The sequence below is a fragment of the Coenobita brevimanus genome, chromosome 23, assembly GCF_032717465.1.
Source record: "Coenobita brevimanus isolate Jiangsu-jjx chromosome 23, ASM3271746v2, whole genome shotgun sequence".
Lineage (NCBI taxonomy): Eukaryota > Metazoa > Arthropoda > Malacostraca > Decapoda > Coenobitidae > Coenobita > Coenobita brevimanus.
In genome coordinates, this window is record NC_136976.1 from 54,933,299 (window position 1) to 54,950,763 (window position 17,465).

A 17,465-nucleotide genomic window follows, 5' to 3' on the forward strand; every position below is an offset into this window, starting at 1 on the left:
TTTATTCACAAAAAACAAGCACCTGTGGCTTGCACTGCTAGGAGCATCTGGGAGGGGTAGGAAGGAAGGGGTGAAGGGACCATGGTGTAACAGCTGTTCGGCGCCAGGCGGCAATTTCAAATTACGGGAGGGAATAAGAAGTGAGTATGGAAAATATTCAGCAGTGTACAGGGTACATACAACACGTCCGTGGCTGTTCGTTACAAAGGTTAACCTGCCTTCTCTAAGGCTCTGGCAGTGATGAAAATACTCTTGAAGCACGTACAGTAATCCAGTGTTTTGTTGCACTTAATCCTTTGGACTATGAGTTATAATTGTTTAACACTTCACATTCTGTTCTTACTTGCTCCACACCAGTTTCAACCACCAGTTTGCATACTGTACTTAATCTTTGCACTCTGAATTCTAATTTCATAACACTGCACAACACTGTAAATTCCCATGTGGTCTAGAGGCAAGGTATTGCAGTTTATTCACTGTTTATTCACAGAAACAAGCACATGTGGCATCCATTGAATGACAGTCTAGTCAGGATGGTAGTTAGGAGGTAACTGGGGAGGGGGAAGCAAGGGGCAGGCATAAACACAGCTGTTCAGCGCTGCGTGCCAATTTTAAAGCACAGTTGAAAAAATGTCAGCTTTTTTTTTTTTACGTTTTTGGCCATTTTTGGTTTCCAAAGGCCCGGGCCCAAAATGTCCAGGTAGTGGGGAGTCTGGATAGTGGACATCCAGATAATAAAGGGATTACTGTATTTGTAAACTGGTGATATAATTCTAATGTTCAGTATAGTACTGTACAACATTTCTTTCTATATCACCAGTTTACAAATACAGTAATCCCTTTATTATCTGGATGCCCACTATCCAGACTCCCCACTACCTGGACATTTTGGGCCCGGGCCTTTGGAAACCAAAAATGGCCAAAAATGTTAAAAGAAAAAATCTGACATTTTTTTCAACTGTGCTTTAAAATTGGCACGCAGCGCTGAACAGCTGTGCTTACGCCTGCCCCTTGCTTCCCCCTCCCCAGTTACCACCTAACTACCATCTTGACTAGACCCTCATTCAATGGATGCCACACGTGCTTGTTTCTGTGAATAAACAGTGAATAAACTGCGATACCTTGCCTCTAGACCACATGGGAATTTACAGTGTTGTGCAGTGTTATGAAATTAGAATTCAGAGTGCAAAGAATAAGTACAGTATGCAAACTGGCAGTTGAAACTGGCGTGGAGCAAGTAAGAACAGAATGTGAAGTGTTAAACAATTATAACTCATAGTCCAAAGGATTAAGTGCAGCAAAACACTGGATTACTGTATGTGCTTCAAGAGTATTTTCATCACTGCCAGAGCCTTAGAGAAGGCAGGTTAACCTTTGTAACGAACAGCCACGGACGTGTTGTATGTACCCTGTACACTGCTGAATATTTTCCATACTCACTTCTAATTCCTCATTCTCTGGTTCCTTTTCATATATTTCATACTTTCTGTCCCTTATTTGTGTGAATAGGGTCTTAAACAGGTGCTGTGCATGTCATTATGTAGGTAGTTTTCTGAGTCAGGCTGGGTTAGGGTCCATAAGTACCAGTCCAGGAGACAGAGGCCTACTATCCGGATGGACCCACTTTCTGGACATGCCTTTGGCTCTATTACATCGGATATTGGAGGGATTACTGTAAATGGTTAAAATTTATTTATTACCCATCTCCACCACAGAGGGGCTTGGGGACAGGTATTGTTTTCACATAGTTTGTCTGTCTGTTTGTTTGTTTGTTTGTTTGTCTGTCTGTCCATCCGTTAACAACTTTATGTGAAACCTACTGGTGTGATTTTGCCTAAATTTACAAGGATGATGGGCTATGACCTTCTGATCACCTTATTTAATTTTGGGCCAAATTGGAAAAAGGCCTGGGCTGGGGAAAAAAAAAAAAAAAAAAAAAAAAAAAAAAAGGGACGAGTAAAAATCGTTTTTTCGCCATAACTCCTTTGAATTTTGTCATATTGATATGAAACTAAACCTCAAAGGTGCATCTTTCAAATTAGAATCCTATAACATGCCTCATTACATCAGATGTGTCACCCCCAGTTAGTGGTAGGGGGGGCAATGTCAGGTGGGTTAGGCCTAAAATTTTTTTCATTCATTCATTCATTGCCAGACACCATGTATCCCAGATGGGGTGGCCAAGGGCTTAGAGTTAACTGTTTTACAGGGAGGGGCACTAATCCTCCACCAACCCCACTTGACACGTAGGGATGCCAACAGCATCTGGTGTTCCCAGGCGGTCACCCATCCAAGTACTAACCAGACCCAACGCTAAAATTTTGAATGGGAATAAAATTGTCAATTTTCACCCTTTACTCCAAATATGACATGTGACATCTTTGACTAGATATCCTGTTGTGTTTGTATGTCAGCACTAAAATGACTGCCAGGGACAGGTTTGCTGTGTCTTGGCACCGCTTCTTTTTTAGTTTATTTTTCCATGTTCTTATGAGCAATATAATGAATAATATTTAATAAATGGGCTTAATGTACCTTGTGCATTTTGCACTACTGCAAGACACTGCAATCATGGGTGTTATGTCTATGGGGTGTGTTTAAGAGGAGCAAATGTTGCAAATGGAATCTATTAATGCTGGATATGGTGGTAACTACTGTGTAAAATACAATGATATTGCCTATATATACAAGTATATGTTGGAGATCTTGAAAAAATCAGTAACTGGAAAGGTAAATTCCCCAAACTTCCTGGTTAACTGAGCCTGTACTGTACTAAGAATTCATCACTCGGGCCACGATCTACTCTCCACGTGGGTAATTGTACTCTAATACATTGTCAAAACTAATATGACAATCCATCTTCCCCACTGCCCACCATATGACTTCTGTACATACCTAAATGAAAGTTTTCAGCAGGTCAACAAAAGCAAAGTACAACTCTCTTTTCTTCCCAAAACAACTTTTCTTTGAGTCACATGACAATAAGTATTGCATCAGTGGTTCCTCTAGTACACATCATACAAACTGCATCTCATTAAAGCTCACTCTTTCCCTGATCATGCATTCCAAAATCTCTACATGGATTTCAGTGCCTGATCTAACAGACTCCTATAGTTACCCACATCAAGAGAGTTCTAGAAGGTATGATTAGAGAAAGAGTGAAAACTGATGAGATGCAGTTTGCATTTATGCCAAGCAAGGGACCATTAAAGCCATATTCATTGTTCAACAGCTTCAGGAAAAATATATAGGAAAGAAAAGGGAACTGTACTTTGTTTTTGTTGATTTGGAAAAGGTCTTTGACAAAGTCCCTGGAGAGGTGAAGTGGGCAATGAGAAAGCTCGGGATCAAGTAGCTGGTTAGGGTCATTATGGCCACACGTACGGGTGAATGGAGATTTGAGTGAGGAGTTTTCTGTAAATGTTGGTGTGCATCAGTGGTCAGTCTTGAGCACCTTGTTTATTATGGTACCTGAAGCCCTTTCACATGACTTCAGAAATGGACTCCAGTGGGAGATGTTGAATGCTTATGATTTGATGTTGATTGCAGACAAGGACAGGGAGGCAGAGGAAAGAGTTAGGAAATGGAGAGATGGTATGAGGCACAAGGGCTTAAGAGTTAAAGCAGATAAAACAAATGTGATGGTCTCTCGGGTGGGGGACGGCACTGTCGGAGAAGAGGGGGAGTGGCCATGTGCAATATGCTACAAGGGCATGGGAAGTAATTCCATCTTATGAAGTGTTTGTGAAAAGTGGATGCATAAGAGATGTATTGGTATCAGAGGTAGACTGCAAGATAATGTTGACTGCATGTGTGTGGCGTGTCGGGGAGAGCATGTGGAGACTGCCAGGCATGAAAGGATTGAGCTTGCTGGTGAGTCTCCTGAGTGTGTGGAAGAGTTTTGTTAATTGGAAGACATGCTATGTGCTGGAGGTGGGGCTGGAGTTAGCTCTGTGGCTAGAGTCAATGGCTGGAAGAAGTTCACGGTGCTGTTGCCTCTCCTGACATTGAGAGGGCTCTCTCTCCATGCTAAAGGATCTCTGTATGCAGCATGTGTTAGGAGTGTAATGCTGTATGGTAGTGAGACCTGGGAAGTAAAGGAAATGGATATTCACAGGCTCAAACATATAGAAATGACAATGATCAGGTGAATGTGTAATGTGTCCCTGAGTGCAAGGTTGGAGGGGGCAAGGTTTACAATGGAAGAATTAAGAGTTAGGATGGGACTGGAGTGTGTTAGTGTTGTGATGAGGAGAGGCAGATTGGTTTGGGCATGTGGAGAGGATGGGGGATGATAACTGGGTGCAAGTGAGAAGTGTTAATGCTGGGGATAGGGTAGCGAGTGGCAGACTGAAAAAGATCTGGGACGAGGTCATTGAGTGTGACCTCAGAGATAAGGGACTAAACAGGGAGGCTGCCAGAGATCATGTAGCATGGAGTGCTGCCATTAGGTGACCAAGGCTGACACATGCAAGCATGTTGGAGCCTTAAAAAACAAAACAAAATGAAAACAAAATGATCAAGAACATCCTCTTCCCTTTTTAAACTTTCACAATCACACTCTTCAACAAACTATCTGGCACTGAATACTCATTAGGTCTGCACATTAAGGTGGAGACCAACTGTAATTGCTGTGTCTTTCTTTCTTTCTTTTTTCTTTTCCTTTCTTGCAGGTGGCAGGTGGGGATGCTCACCATCCACTCACTTGATGTAGTGCTGCTTTGGGTGTCTGCCCTTTCCTCTTTTCCTTCCTTCCTCTTCTGTCTTTCTTTTCTTTATTCTTTCCTCTTCCTTCTGCCTACAGGAAACTTTACACTCCCTCTTCTGTCTTTCTTTCCTTCAGTCTTTCTTCTTCCTTCTGCCTGTGGGTGACTCTACACAGAGTGACAAGCCAAATGGTTTCCTGTTCAACAGGAAACCATTTACTAGGGTGGTAACCATATGACCAAATTATAACGCCTGGTGGTTTAGTGGGTAATTAATGCACTCCAGTCGGACTGAGCTTGTGTAGGTTTATATCCAAGAGGTGGTTGGTGTTTATTGCTCATGTAATGCCACTCAGGGATGAATGAGGCTGGTCACTCTTATCTTAAATATCAGGACCAACATGCCTAGCCCTGGATTCTTACGCTCCTCATGAGGCAACAGAGGATTGAAGGAATTCACTCATGAATGAATGAATTGCTTTTCTTTTCTTGCAATCACATCTGAGTCTGGTGCCAGTCCTTCATTAATTCACCAATTCACTTCAGTTTGCTACAACTGTTCCTTAAGGCAATATCTACCAGACACCTTTTAAAATGTCTTTATACAAGCTTTTAAGGATTTTATGGGGTCAAAGATGAAAACATCCATCCATCCATCCATCATCCAAGCCTATGCTGCCCCATGAGAAGCATAGGAGCCTGGGGCTAGGCAGGTTGGTCCTGACATTTAAGATGAGAATGACCAGTCTCACTCATCCCTGATTGGCATTACCTGAGCAATAAACACCAAACAACACCTGGATATGAGCCTGCACCAGCTCAATCCGACTGAAGTGCCTTAATTACCCACTACACCACCAGGAGCCATAAGTTGGTTATATGGTTACTACTCAGCATAGTAAATGGTTTCCTGGTGTACAGGAAACCATTTGGCTCGTCACTCAATGTAGTCACTCATAGGCAGAAGGAAGAGGAATGAGTGAAGGAAAGAACGACTGAAGAGAGAGTGTAAAGTCACCCGTAGACAGAAGAAAGAGGAAAGAATTAAGGAATGAAAGACAGAAGAGGGAGGAAGGAAGAGAGGAAAGGCCAGACACCCAAAGCAGCACTAAAACAAATGGGTGGATGGTGAGTGCTGATCATAAGTTCATGTATGCACATTTATCATCCTGTCAATCTGCACAATGGTATGTCAATGCACAGCAGTTATGTAGTGACCATCCTGCATTCCCTTGGGATGTTGGCAATCTTTCATTCATAGCTGCACTTACCAAATCAGTTACTAATCTCACTTGTAAAACCCCAGCACTCTTGGCATTTTGACTACTAAACGTGACACAAGGGTAAACACTCTAATATCAGAATTAGTGTTAGAGATGCTATTCATGTAAAGAACTCGCTAAGGAACTTAAACAGGGAACTTCTGGACACACCACTTTCCTAATATGTATGGTAAGTTCAACTAGTACCATGCAGCAGGGAGTCATCCCATATGGTCAGTACAGTATACCTCATGATGTACCAAGAAGATTAGTCTGTTATCATCTGAATATTTATATGATATGAATACAGACTATGAAACACCAAAGGGCAGTGATATAATGCATCCTCGTGAAAGCAGGTTTACTTATGTGTTATGCAACCACTGGGCATTTTGCAAGACATCATCAATGGTGTCAGCTTGAACTGGACAAAATGTGAATTAATACTTATTGGAGCAGGTGTACAAGATACACTGAACAGTTCTTACTAGCAAAGGCTCCAATGTTGAGGGCTTGCCCAAAGATACAGCTCTCTGGAGAGTAGGTCCCTGTGTCACTGATGTATGGAAACTCTGGCTCCGTGTGGTTGAGGAGGACAGATATCACATAGCTGTGGGAAAGAATGAACATTCAGGATGTGACACACCAAACCCTACCATCATGATTAATATGTTCAACATCCACTCTGCATTAACTCTTCGTATTCCAGGTGAAAAAAAGTAACCCGGAACATCCCGTGAGGTCTTGAAAGACCCCAAATTAATTTTTGGATAGCTGTGAGAAAGAATGAACATTCAGGATGTGACACACCAACCTCTACCATCATGATTAATATGCTCAACATCCACTCTGCATTAACTCTTCATATGCCAGGTGAAAAAACGTAAACCGGAACGCCATGTGGGGTCTTGAAAGACCCCAACTTAATTTTTGGATTTCTGCAATATGCATAAAGTTACACATGTTAAATTTTGTATATATGTTGCCCAGGACATGAAGCATGTAAGCAATCTACCATGTGTCCCTTCTGTTTTATTTGTGTGTGTGTGTGTGTTTAGAAGTAAAGTTTTTATGATTTTCTTCAAACTTTTTCAAAGCTTGCACATGTAATGAATAACGTGGCAGGCATTTTTAGGTTACATCATTCTTATTCACTCAGCATGCTCTTAACATAATAAAATATATGTACTATCAGGTAACCTACCACAGAAAAAAAAAAATCATGAAAATAAAATGACGTGAAAAATTTGATTGAATCTATGTTCAGAACATAAACAGGATTGACATTTATATTCAGAAAACCCCCAAATGATTTAAAAATCAAGTATACATAAACATAAACAGGACTGACATATTCTTAATCAGTAAAACGCCTTTGTCAAAGAGGTACAAGCAGGGCATTTAAATCTGAATGCATTGACATGCTGCTTACACCCCGAGGATGCCTGGAGTATATTGATGGTTACCTGCTTACCAAGTTTCATGCCTTTACGACAAACTGTATGACATGTGGCCCTCTTTTGAAGATTTTCGACATGCTACACTTGGTGCATGTGGCATGTCATGTGCACCGCCTTGGTGTGATGAAACCTATTAAAAGCAACTCTTAAAGAATTCGGCTATCATAGCAACTCTTAAAGAATTCGGCTATCATATGGTGCAAACCATGCAGTGATTGGCCCTGTGGTTGCCAAGATATAAGCTTCTCAAATACATTATGGTTGAGCTGATCATATGAGAGAAAATGCCACTACTTGACAAGAAAATCGCCAGGGTTTTGTCCTCCCTCATAATCAGAAAATCCTTGAATGATCTTATCATCAGATAAACCACTGCAGGGTGTCATTATCAGCATCAGAAATGGGAAGATCATCTACGATTCTCCCCCACTGACTGTAGATCATCTCAACATTCAGTGACATGGTCAATAATATCTAGAACTGGGGGAAAAAGAAAAATTATAAGGAATGCCAGGTGCGGAACCGGATGACCCCCAATGAAGACTGCGCCCTCCTAACTCCTAAACTGTTAGAGTCTTCCTAATCAAATGCTGTGTGCTTATACACTGGCCAAAGAAAAACAAAGTCATGGTTTGTCAGATCCCTAAAGCAATAAGTGGCAGAATGGCATCATTTAAAAAATGTGTTGGGGTCAGTCTGATCAATCTGACCCCAAATGGCATACAAAGGGATTCAAATAATGTCATTACTATACAGTATGTAACAACTTCACTCAAATGGGAGCATACAAAGCCATTTTATTGTATACCAAAACAATAACATAACAAATACAACTATTTAACCCCTAACCGCTGGCTGGTGTGTATAGCAGTCACAATTTTGGGCGCAGAACAATGCTGGTTGACGTGTATAGCCACAGGCGTCTTCCCACAACCCTTTGACCTTTAACTTATCCTTACTCATCAACGGGACCACCTAGAGACGTGAGGATACTTTCATTTGAAAGAGGAAGAGTTGATCATTCTTATGTATCTTTAATTTTTTCTCTAGCTGTTATAATTTGGCAGATATTAGGGTTTAAAGTAAGGGTATTTTTTTCCATCACAGATAACCCCCGTAGGGAGGAGCGTGCACATCGGAAAACCCCCAGCGTGTAGGGGTTAAGGAGGCTATCAGCAAAATATATATATATATAGACAGATAGATAGACAGATAGATATAGATATATATACGTGGTCGATGGGGGAGCTCATCATCCACTCACTCGATGTAGTGCTGCACTCAGGTGTCTGCCTTTTCCTCTCCTCCCTCCTCCTTTCCTTCCTTCCTCTTCTGTCTTTCTTAACTTCATTCTTTCTTCATCCTTCTGACTACAGGTGACTTTACACTCCCTCTTCTGCCATTCTTTCCTTCATTCTTTCCTGTTTCTTCTGCCTATGGGTGACTCTACAATGAGTGAGAAGCCAAATGGTTTCCTGTACACCAAGAAACCATTTACTATGCTGGGTGGTAACCATATAACCAAATTATGGCATGCAGTGGTTTAGTGGGGAATTAAGGCGCTCCAATCGAATTGAGCCGGTGAGGGTTTATATCCAAGGGATGGTTGGGGTTTATTGCTAACATAATACCACTCAGGGATGAGTGAGGCTGGTCACTCTCATCATAAACATCAGGACCAAATTGCCTAGCCCCTGGCTCCTACGGTCCTCATGGGGCAACGCAGGATTGGATGATGGGTGGATGGATGGATATACTGTGTATATATATATATATATATATATATATATACCGGTATATATATTTATACTATATATAATGTAGGACTGGATGATGGATGGATGGATGGATATATACATTATCATGGCCATTGTTAGGCGGGGTATGGTGGTGTTTCTACCCCCATCGTTAAGCCGGGGTATCGCATCTAGGGATATTGTATATTGAGGTACTGTGTACAGTGGGGCACCAATTTTCGCGCCTAATTGGGTCCAAAAATAATGCGCGAAAGTGGAATTAGCGAAAGTTGGGGCATTGTCTTTATGGCAAAAAGGCTAATTGGTTCCTGGTTATCCTAAAGTAACATCAGATTTTCATTTTCACTTGCAATACAGTACATCAAATCACTATTGTACATTGCATTGTGAGATACAAACAATAAAAACTGTACAGTACACATTATATGAGGAGATACATACCACAGAGACCAGGTTGAGGTGTTTAATGGATGTTGGGGGTAAGTATCCGAGGCACGTTTCTTCACTCCAACACGATACTCTCTTTTAGCCTTGGCCTTTCCTCCCGACTTTGAATGTCCCGGCCACTTTTTATCACCACCACTGCCTCCCGGCCCTCCCCCCACACCACCAGGCTCTCCCCCCACACCACCAGGCTCTCCCCCCACACCACCAGGCTCTCCCCCCACACCACCAGGCCCTTTCCCCACACTACCAGGTATAGTAGAGGCCATTGAACCGTGAGAATCCAACACAATGGAGCTAGCACGCTCGTACACAATGGCGGGAATGGGTGGACAGAGTGTTGACATGACGTCATTCAAGATGGCGGTGGGTTGCGGGCGGGCGGTGCAGGAAATTCAAAGTTCAAAATATTGTCCCAAACCCAAAATTTGTGCGCGAAAATCAATTTTTTTCAAGCGAAAGTGGAAGTTAGGGAATATTTGGTGCATGCCGCGAAAGTGGATTCCGCGAATCCTGCTGTAGCGAAAGTTGGTGCACTACTGTATGTATATACAGTATATATATATATATATACAGTAATCACTCTAATATCCGGACGCCCAATAACCGAACATCCCCACTAACCGAACCTTATCGTCCTGGGATCAAACATTCCCAAAATGGTCCGAAAATCCAAAAAAATTGGAAAAAAAACCGATTTTTTGCCGTCCGTAATTTGAACTTGCCGCGCGCGCCGCGTGAGAGCATTGTTTTGGTTCGTCATTCCTCCGACGTCCGATAGAGCGCCGCTGCATCATCCCCACTTCCCGCCTGTCTCTCACCGCGACTGGACCTGCGCTGTTCGTCATGGCTGCCCACGTGCTCGCTTTTGTGGTGGTGCCGTACTTGCTGCAAGGCCTCCTGCTGCTCTCTGCCCTACTCTTAGTGTGTGTGATGATGGCCCCGCCTCCTGAGAAAAGGAAGAGAGTGGTGTTGACTCTGGAGAAGAAACGGGAGATATTGGAGAAGGTTGATGCGGGTTGGTCTTCCTCTCGCATTCTCCGCGAGTTCAACCTGGCCCGGTCGACTTTGTTTGATATCAAGCGTTCCCGAGACAAGCTCATGCAGTACACGGCTGACTTCTCGTCGAGAAGCAAACGCAACGTGGAGAGGAAGGTTATGTTTACTCCCAAGTATGCAGAGATCGACCGCTCCACGTTGATTTGGTATCGACAGCAACGTGCAGCTGGTGTGATGGTACGTGGAACGGAGCTGAAGGCTGCTGCTGAGAAGTTTGCAAGGCTTCACGACGCCCTAGACTTCAAGGCATCCGAGGGTTGGCTCTTCGCGTTCAAGTTGCGACATGGCCTTACTAACCGTAAAGCACATGGCGAAGCATTGGACGCTAACGAGGATGGAGTGGACGAGTTTCGGCACAAGGTGAAAGGCTTGATCGACAGGGAGGGCCTCACTCTCGGTCAAGTCTATAACGCTGACGAAACTGGCCTATTCTATCGCTCGGTGCCAACGAACACTCTCGCCGATGAGACGGAGAAGCGTGTACCTGGCCGCAAGCTTTCTAAGGAACGGATATCTGCTTTGTGTTGTGCCAATGCTAACGGCATGCACCGGCTTAAGCCCGTTATTGTTGGCCGTGCAAAGCAGCCTCGGTGCCTTCGTGGGGTGATGGATGTCCTTCCTGTCGTATGGTACCATTCTTTGAAAGCATGGTTCACAGCTGTGATTTTCAAAGACTGGTTTCACCATCACTTCGTCAAGGAGGTCATACATTACCAGACGAAGACACTGGGAATTCCTCGCGACCAGGTAAAGGCTCTCCTTCTCCTCGACAATGCACCTGCCCACCCGTGCGACAAGGACTTGGTTGCTGAGAATGGCCGTATTAGGTGCATGTTTCTGCCACCTAATACGACTGCTCTCATTCAACCAATGGACCAAGGAGTGATCGTGGCAACAAAGCGCCTGTACCGTCGGAAGTTCCTGGACGAGGTGATGGTGGTTCTCGAGGACGAGGACGAGCGCAGGGAAGGACGTGACACTCGAGGCAAGCGGACTTTGGAAAACCTTCGCCGCTACAACATCAAGTCTGCGCTGTACAACTGGGCTAGTGCATGGAAGGAAGTCCCTGTGAAAACTCTTGAAAATGGTTGGTCTCGTCTGCTTCTCGGAACAGATGTGGAGTACGATTTCCTAGGGTTTGACGTGGATGACTTCCATGCACGGCTACGTACGCACGGCGACGATGTTGATGTGGACGATGTTCGTGAGTGGTTGGACGACGACGAGGGCGATCCTGGGTATCAGACGTTGTCTGATATCGAGATCGCGTCTTCGGTTGCTGGTGTCAGTCCCGAACTTGAAGATTCCGACGACGGCGATGATGATGCAGACTCCGCCCAGCAGGACACTACTCCAGCCATCCCCAAGCTGAGCGCACTCCGGGAACATCTAGAGTTCGTCCTAGACTACCTGGAACACCCGGACTGCGACAGGGAGATGGGGCCCTTGGGACTCGTGGAGGAAGTGCGTGCTTTCCGGCAGCGCATCATCAATCGCCAGAATCGTCGGTCCTTGCGTCAGTCAACGATTGACAGTTTTTTCAGGCCCGTGACCCCCGCTGTGCCAAGCCCTGGTTCCACTCCGTTGCCTCCCCAAGACAGGCCCTCATGCTCCGAGCCACAGCCCAGCACATCAGCTACAGTGGAGTCACCGCTCGACGTGAGTTTGCGGCTGTCTTCAGAGTCTTCTGTAGTCGGTACGCCATCACCACTACCCACCGATGCACCCCTTGGACGCCTGCCAGTGATACTCTCGGGCTCTGACAGTGAATAAACAGCAAGAACTTCTCCACTAGACCACACGGGAATTTTGAGTGTTGTGCAGTGAAAAAACGGTGTGTTGTGTTAAGGTTTTCAAGTTGGGAGAAAAGACTAAGTAGAAAAGAAATTTAACGTAACTAACCTTCTTTGTTTTGGCTTTGGAAACTTAAAAAAACTTGGGAAAAGTTAATGTGCAACACTTAAATTTAATGGAACATTATTTGGACTAAAGTGAACACTGTGAAAAGAACGGACTTCTGTGTGTTAGTGACTAAGTTCAGTGCAAGACTTCAGGAAGAGTGTAGTGCAAGTGCTTCAGGAAATCGTTCTTACTGTCAGAGTCCGAGAGGAGGCGGTTATTCATCGAGGTGGCCAGGGACTTGCTGTAAGTAGCCAAAATGTTTCATGTTGTACTATTTTCCATACTATATTTACCAGAATGTTTCATATTGTATTTTTTCCCATACTATACTTACCAGAAAGTGTCATACTGTACTTCTTTCCATACTAAACTTACCTCATGCATGTGCAGTAGGAATGGGTTTTTCAGAGTTCGGTTAGGTTCGGTTAGGTTAGGTTCGGTTAGAGTCCATAAGTACCAGAATGTTTATTAATGTATGAACATACTTCTAAACCCACATTTTATGTGTCTATTGCATTTATTTCAGTCATTTATGTGCCTTATTGGTGTGATTTGGGTGTTAAATAGGTGCTATGCATGTCCGGAGGGAGTTGTATAGGTGTTTCTCTGTGTTAGGGTCCGTAAGTACAAGTCCATAAGCTGGGGCCCAATATCCGGACAAAACCAATATCCGAACCTACCGATGGCTCTATTGATCCGGATATTGGAGTGATTACTGTATATATATATATATATATATAGTGCTCGACAAAAGTATTGCGCGCCTATGTCAAGGCGCGCAATACTTTTGGCGAAAAAAGAATCACCCCTTTTTTGGGGAAAAAATTTAGCCAGAAGTTTTGGGCGCTAACATGACGTCACGGGAGCCTGAGGCCTTACTGCGCGCTGGTTGGCTGGCGCCTCAGTTGCCTGCGGGCTGCGTGAGAGAGGGGAACCCAGCCGCTCCTCCCTGTCTTGGGCTTTCACTACTGTAATATGGCCCCAACCCGCGAATTGTCAAGTGAAATAATATCACAGATCATTGCTCTAAAGGAGGCAGGCCACACCACGAAGGAAATTAGTGATTTGGCTGGTGTGGCTCGGTCGACAGTGCAGAGGTGGTGTGCCCATTACCAAGTGGAAAACAGTGGTGATGTTCCTACAAAGAAAGCACGGTCTGGTAGGCCCAGGAAAACTTCCCCGAGGTCTGTTAATGTGCTAAAACGTGCAGTGGAGTCTAATCCTCGTGTGACTGCAAGGAGAATTAGGGAGAGCAACCCGGAAGTGTTTGGCGAGGTTTCAGTGCGCACGGTTTCTCGAAGAGCCTATGGACTTGGTTACACGAGCCACAGGTCTGTGAGAAAGCCTCTTTTTACACGTAACCAGCGACTTCATAGGCTTGCCTTTGCTAACAAGTACCTTACCTAGGGTGAGGACCAATGGTTGCCAGTGTTGTGGTCCGTTGAGGCAACGTTTACCGTTACCTGTAATCGAGGAGCGCGAGTGTACCGGTGCAGAGGTAGTGACCCGCTTGACCCCCGTTACGTGGAGAGCACAGTTATACACCCTGATTCACTAATGGTATGGGGTTGTTTCTCTGGTAAGGGTTTGGGGAAGCTTGTTGTGCTTCCCAGGAACTGCAGAGTGAATCAGGATGTTTACCCGGAGCTGCTTTGTGATCATTTACCTGAGTCCTTCGAGCTCACAAGTCCACGAGTGTTTCAGCAGGACGGTGCACCTGCTCATAAAGCCAAATCGGTCACCAACTGGCTTCATGACTGCGAGGTCTCCTTCATGAAAGACTGACCAGGCAATAGCCCACACATCAACCTGATAGAAAACCTCTGGTACCTCGTAAAGAAGAATCTCCAAGGGAAGGACGTGAGCTCTCTGCCTAAGCTGCAAGTAGCCATTCGTGAGTCCTGGACAAGTATATCACTCCAGCACCTGAGGAACCTCGGCCTTTCACTTCCACGATGTCTCAGGTCCGTGAAGAAGTGCAAAGGAAACTCTACCAAGCATTAATGGTAATTATAATGCATTACAGCAATCCCTCCAATATCCGACGTAATAGAGCCATAGGCAGGTCTGGATAGTGGTCCTGTCCGGATATTGGGCCCCAGCCTCCTGGACTTGTACTTATGGACCCTAACTCAGAGAAACACCTATACAACTCCCTCTGGACATGCATTGCACCTATTTAAGACCCAAATCACACCAATAAGGGACATAAAAGCCTGAAATAAATGCAAAGGATCCATAAAATGAAGTTTTAGAGGTGGGTTTATACAATATTAAACATTCTGGGTACTTACAAGTCCCTGGTTCCTGGAGTGGTTTGAACTGCCAGTTTGCAGTCCACAGTTAATCCTCTGCACCTCTAAATTCTAATTTCTTAACACTGCACAACACTGTAAACTCCTGTGTATTCTAGTGGCGAGGTATTGCAGTTTATTCACTGTTTATTCACAAAAAACAAGCACCTGTGGCTTGCACTGCTATGAGCATCTGCTCTCGATCGGAGTTAGACTGTGACTGTTGATGATGGCAGGGTAACAGAGTTGCCAGATCGCAACGGCCACATTACCAATCTCCTCAACTTTCATTACCAAATTTAACTTTTCATTACCAAATTCGTAAAGCTAGCATTTACTCTTCACTAATTATATATACAAGTGGAAATACATGTAATCACTCTTCTTATAATTAACAACATATTGATTATTTTCACGCTATGTATGGTAACAGATTAATCAGAGAGAGCAAACAATCCACCATCTCCATCCTGTGTATCCTCATACATGTGAAAAATCCATTCGGAATTTGGAATTTGGAAGAAATTTGAGGGTAAAGTGGAGGGACTGTAAGAAAATGTTCTGGAGAGAGGTGAAAAGAGTAAGACAGGGTGGAAGTGAAGTTAGCAGGGGAGTGAAAGATAAAAATGGTAGATTACTAGTGGAGAAGGGAGAAAAAGTGAGCAGATGGAGAGAACACTTTAAGGAAATGTTGAACGTAGAGGATGGAAGTAATGCAAGTATAAGTGGCTGGGGAATGGCTGGGAGAAGGAGGGAGGTGAGAAGATAGGAAGAAATCAGTAGGATAGAAGTTGTGGAAGCAATGAAGAAAGTTAAATCAGGGAAAGCCCCAGGAATTGATGGAGTGTGTGGTGAAATGCTGAAGCATGGGGGAGAGATAGTAGTAGAATGGATGTGGAAGATGTGCAGATTGGCCTGGGAGGAAGGTAGAGTCCCGGAGGATTGGAAGTCAGGTATAATTATTCCCTTGTACAAAGGAAAAGGGGAAAAAGAAGTGTGTGGTAACCATAGGGGCATTTGTCTTCTTAGTATAATAGGAAAAGTGTATGGTAGGATACTTATTGACAGAGTTAGAGAAAGAACAGAGAAATTAGTTGGAGAAGAACAGGGAGGCTTTAGGAAGGGAAGAGGTTGTGTAGATCAGATATTCATTCTCAGATCTTTAGTGGAAAAGTTTCTAGAGAAGGGAAAGAAGTTGTATGCGGCTCTCATGGATTTGGAGAAAGCATATGACAGGGTGGATAGACAAGGATTGTGGAAAGTGTTAAGAATATAGGGAGTAGATGGAAAGTTGTTGAATGCTGTGAAGAGTATGTACGATGGTGCGAAGGCTGCAGCGTGTGTGGATGGTGAACTAAGTGAATTTTTCTCTTTGAAGGTTGGGTTGAAACAGGGATGTGTCATGTCTCCATGGTTGTTCAGTCTGTACATGGATGGGGTAATAAAAGAGGTACAAGGTAGGGTAGTGGATGTTGGAGTGGCCATGGTGAGAGAGGATAGTGTTTGGAAACTCCCTGTACTGTTGTTTGCAGATGATACTGTGTTGTTGAGTGAACACGAAGGGGAGCTGCAAGGCTTGGTGGATGAGTTTGAGAGTGTGTGTAAGAAACGGAATCTAAAGGTGAATGTAGGGAAGAGTAAAGTGATGGTCTTTGAGAGAGGTGAAGTCAGTGAATGTACAGCGAGGTTGGATGGTGAGGAAATGGAAAATGTGAGTACAGTAATCCCGCATTTTTTGCGGATTTTTTGTCTACGGTTTTGCCCTCTCGCGGATTTTCTTAGCATTAATAAGTTCAACAAAAATATCCTTGAATATACAGAAAACAAAAAATTTGAAATTCCCGCAGCTTCCAATTGTAGCGCGGTAAATTCACGCCACCCTCTGTCCCTTTCCCGTGGCCCCTCTGCCAGTGTTACCATATCTAGCATAATTTTATTCTTTTGGCATAATTTTGATCAAATATTCGAGTCTGTAATATTTTTTAGCATATTAGAAGTTTTAGAATCATTCTAGCATAATTTAGAATGGAATGGAATATTTTTGGAATAATTTTATAAAAGCTACAAATCAGAGAGAGAGAGAGAGAGAGAGAGAGAGAGATGAATAAGGTAAGAAGATGTTTGAATAGTTGGTTACTTTCAGTTTGGGCTTGGTTGGGTTGGGTTGGATTAGGTTAGGTTAGGTTAGGTTTTAGGTTTGGTTCGGTTAGGTTAGGATAAGTTTGAGCTTTGTACTTTACCCATGAAACCTAGGTTTTTCCGATGGATTTTGGTATGATTCATTCGATTTTCAGCTTCATTTCAGTCGGAAATGACCATTTTCTGTGTTTCCCCCCCTCCCTATAACCCCCGATTCCCCAAAGATCCCCCATTATTTCAGGGGGATGGGGGGGGTCATATCTCAAAATCTGGTTATTTCCGACGGAAATGATGCTCAAAATCGAATGAATCACATCAAAATCCATCAGAAAAACGTAAGTTTCGTGGGAAAAAGCAGTATGGGCAGATACCGATATTTATCCTCTTACTGTATGGAGGTTCATTTTAATATTTTCATAGTAAACAATACATAATTAATATG

The 17,465-nt window shown here is 43.7% G+C and overlaps 1 protein-coding gene across 1 annotated transcript in view; it reads right to left on the reverse strand.

Annotated features, from left to right (window-relative positions):
- LOC145392978 (DNA damage-regulated autophagy modulator protein 2) overlaps positions 1-17,465 on the reverse strand; it is a 75,035-nt gene that overhangs the window by 52,722 nt on the left and 4,848 nt on the right. Inside the window, exon 2 of the mRNA XM_080267276.1 lies at positions 6,457-6,578. Within this exon, the coding sequence (XP_080123402.1) occupies positions 6,457-6,578 (122 nt within the window). The remainder of the gene's footprint in view (positions 1-6,456; positions 6,579-17,465) is intronic.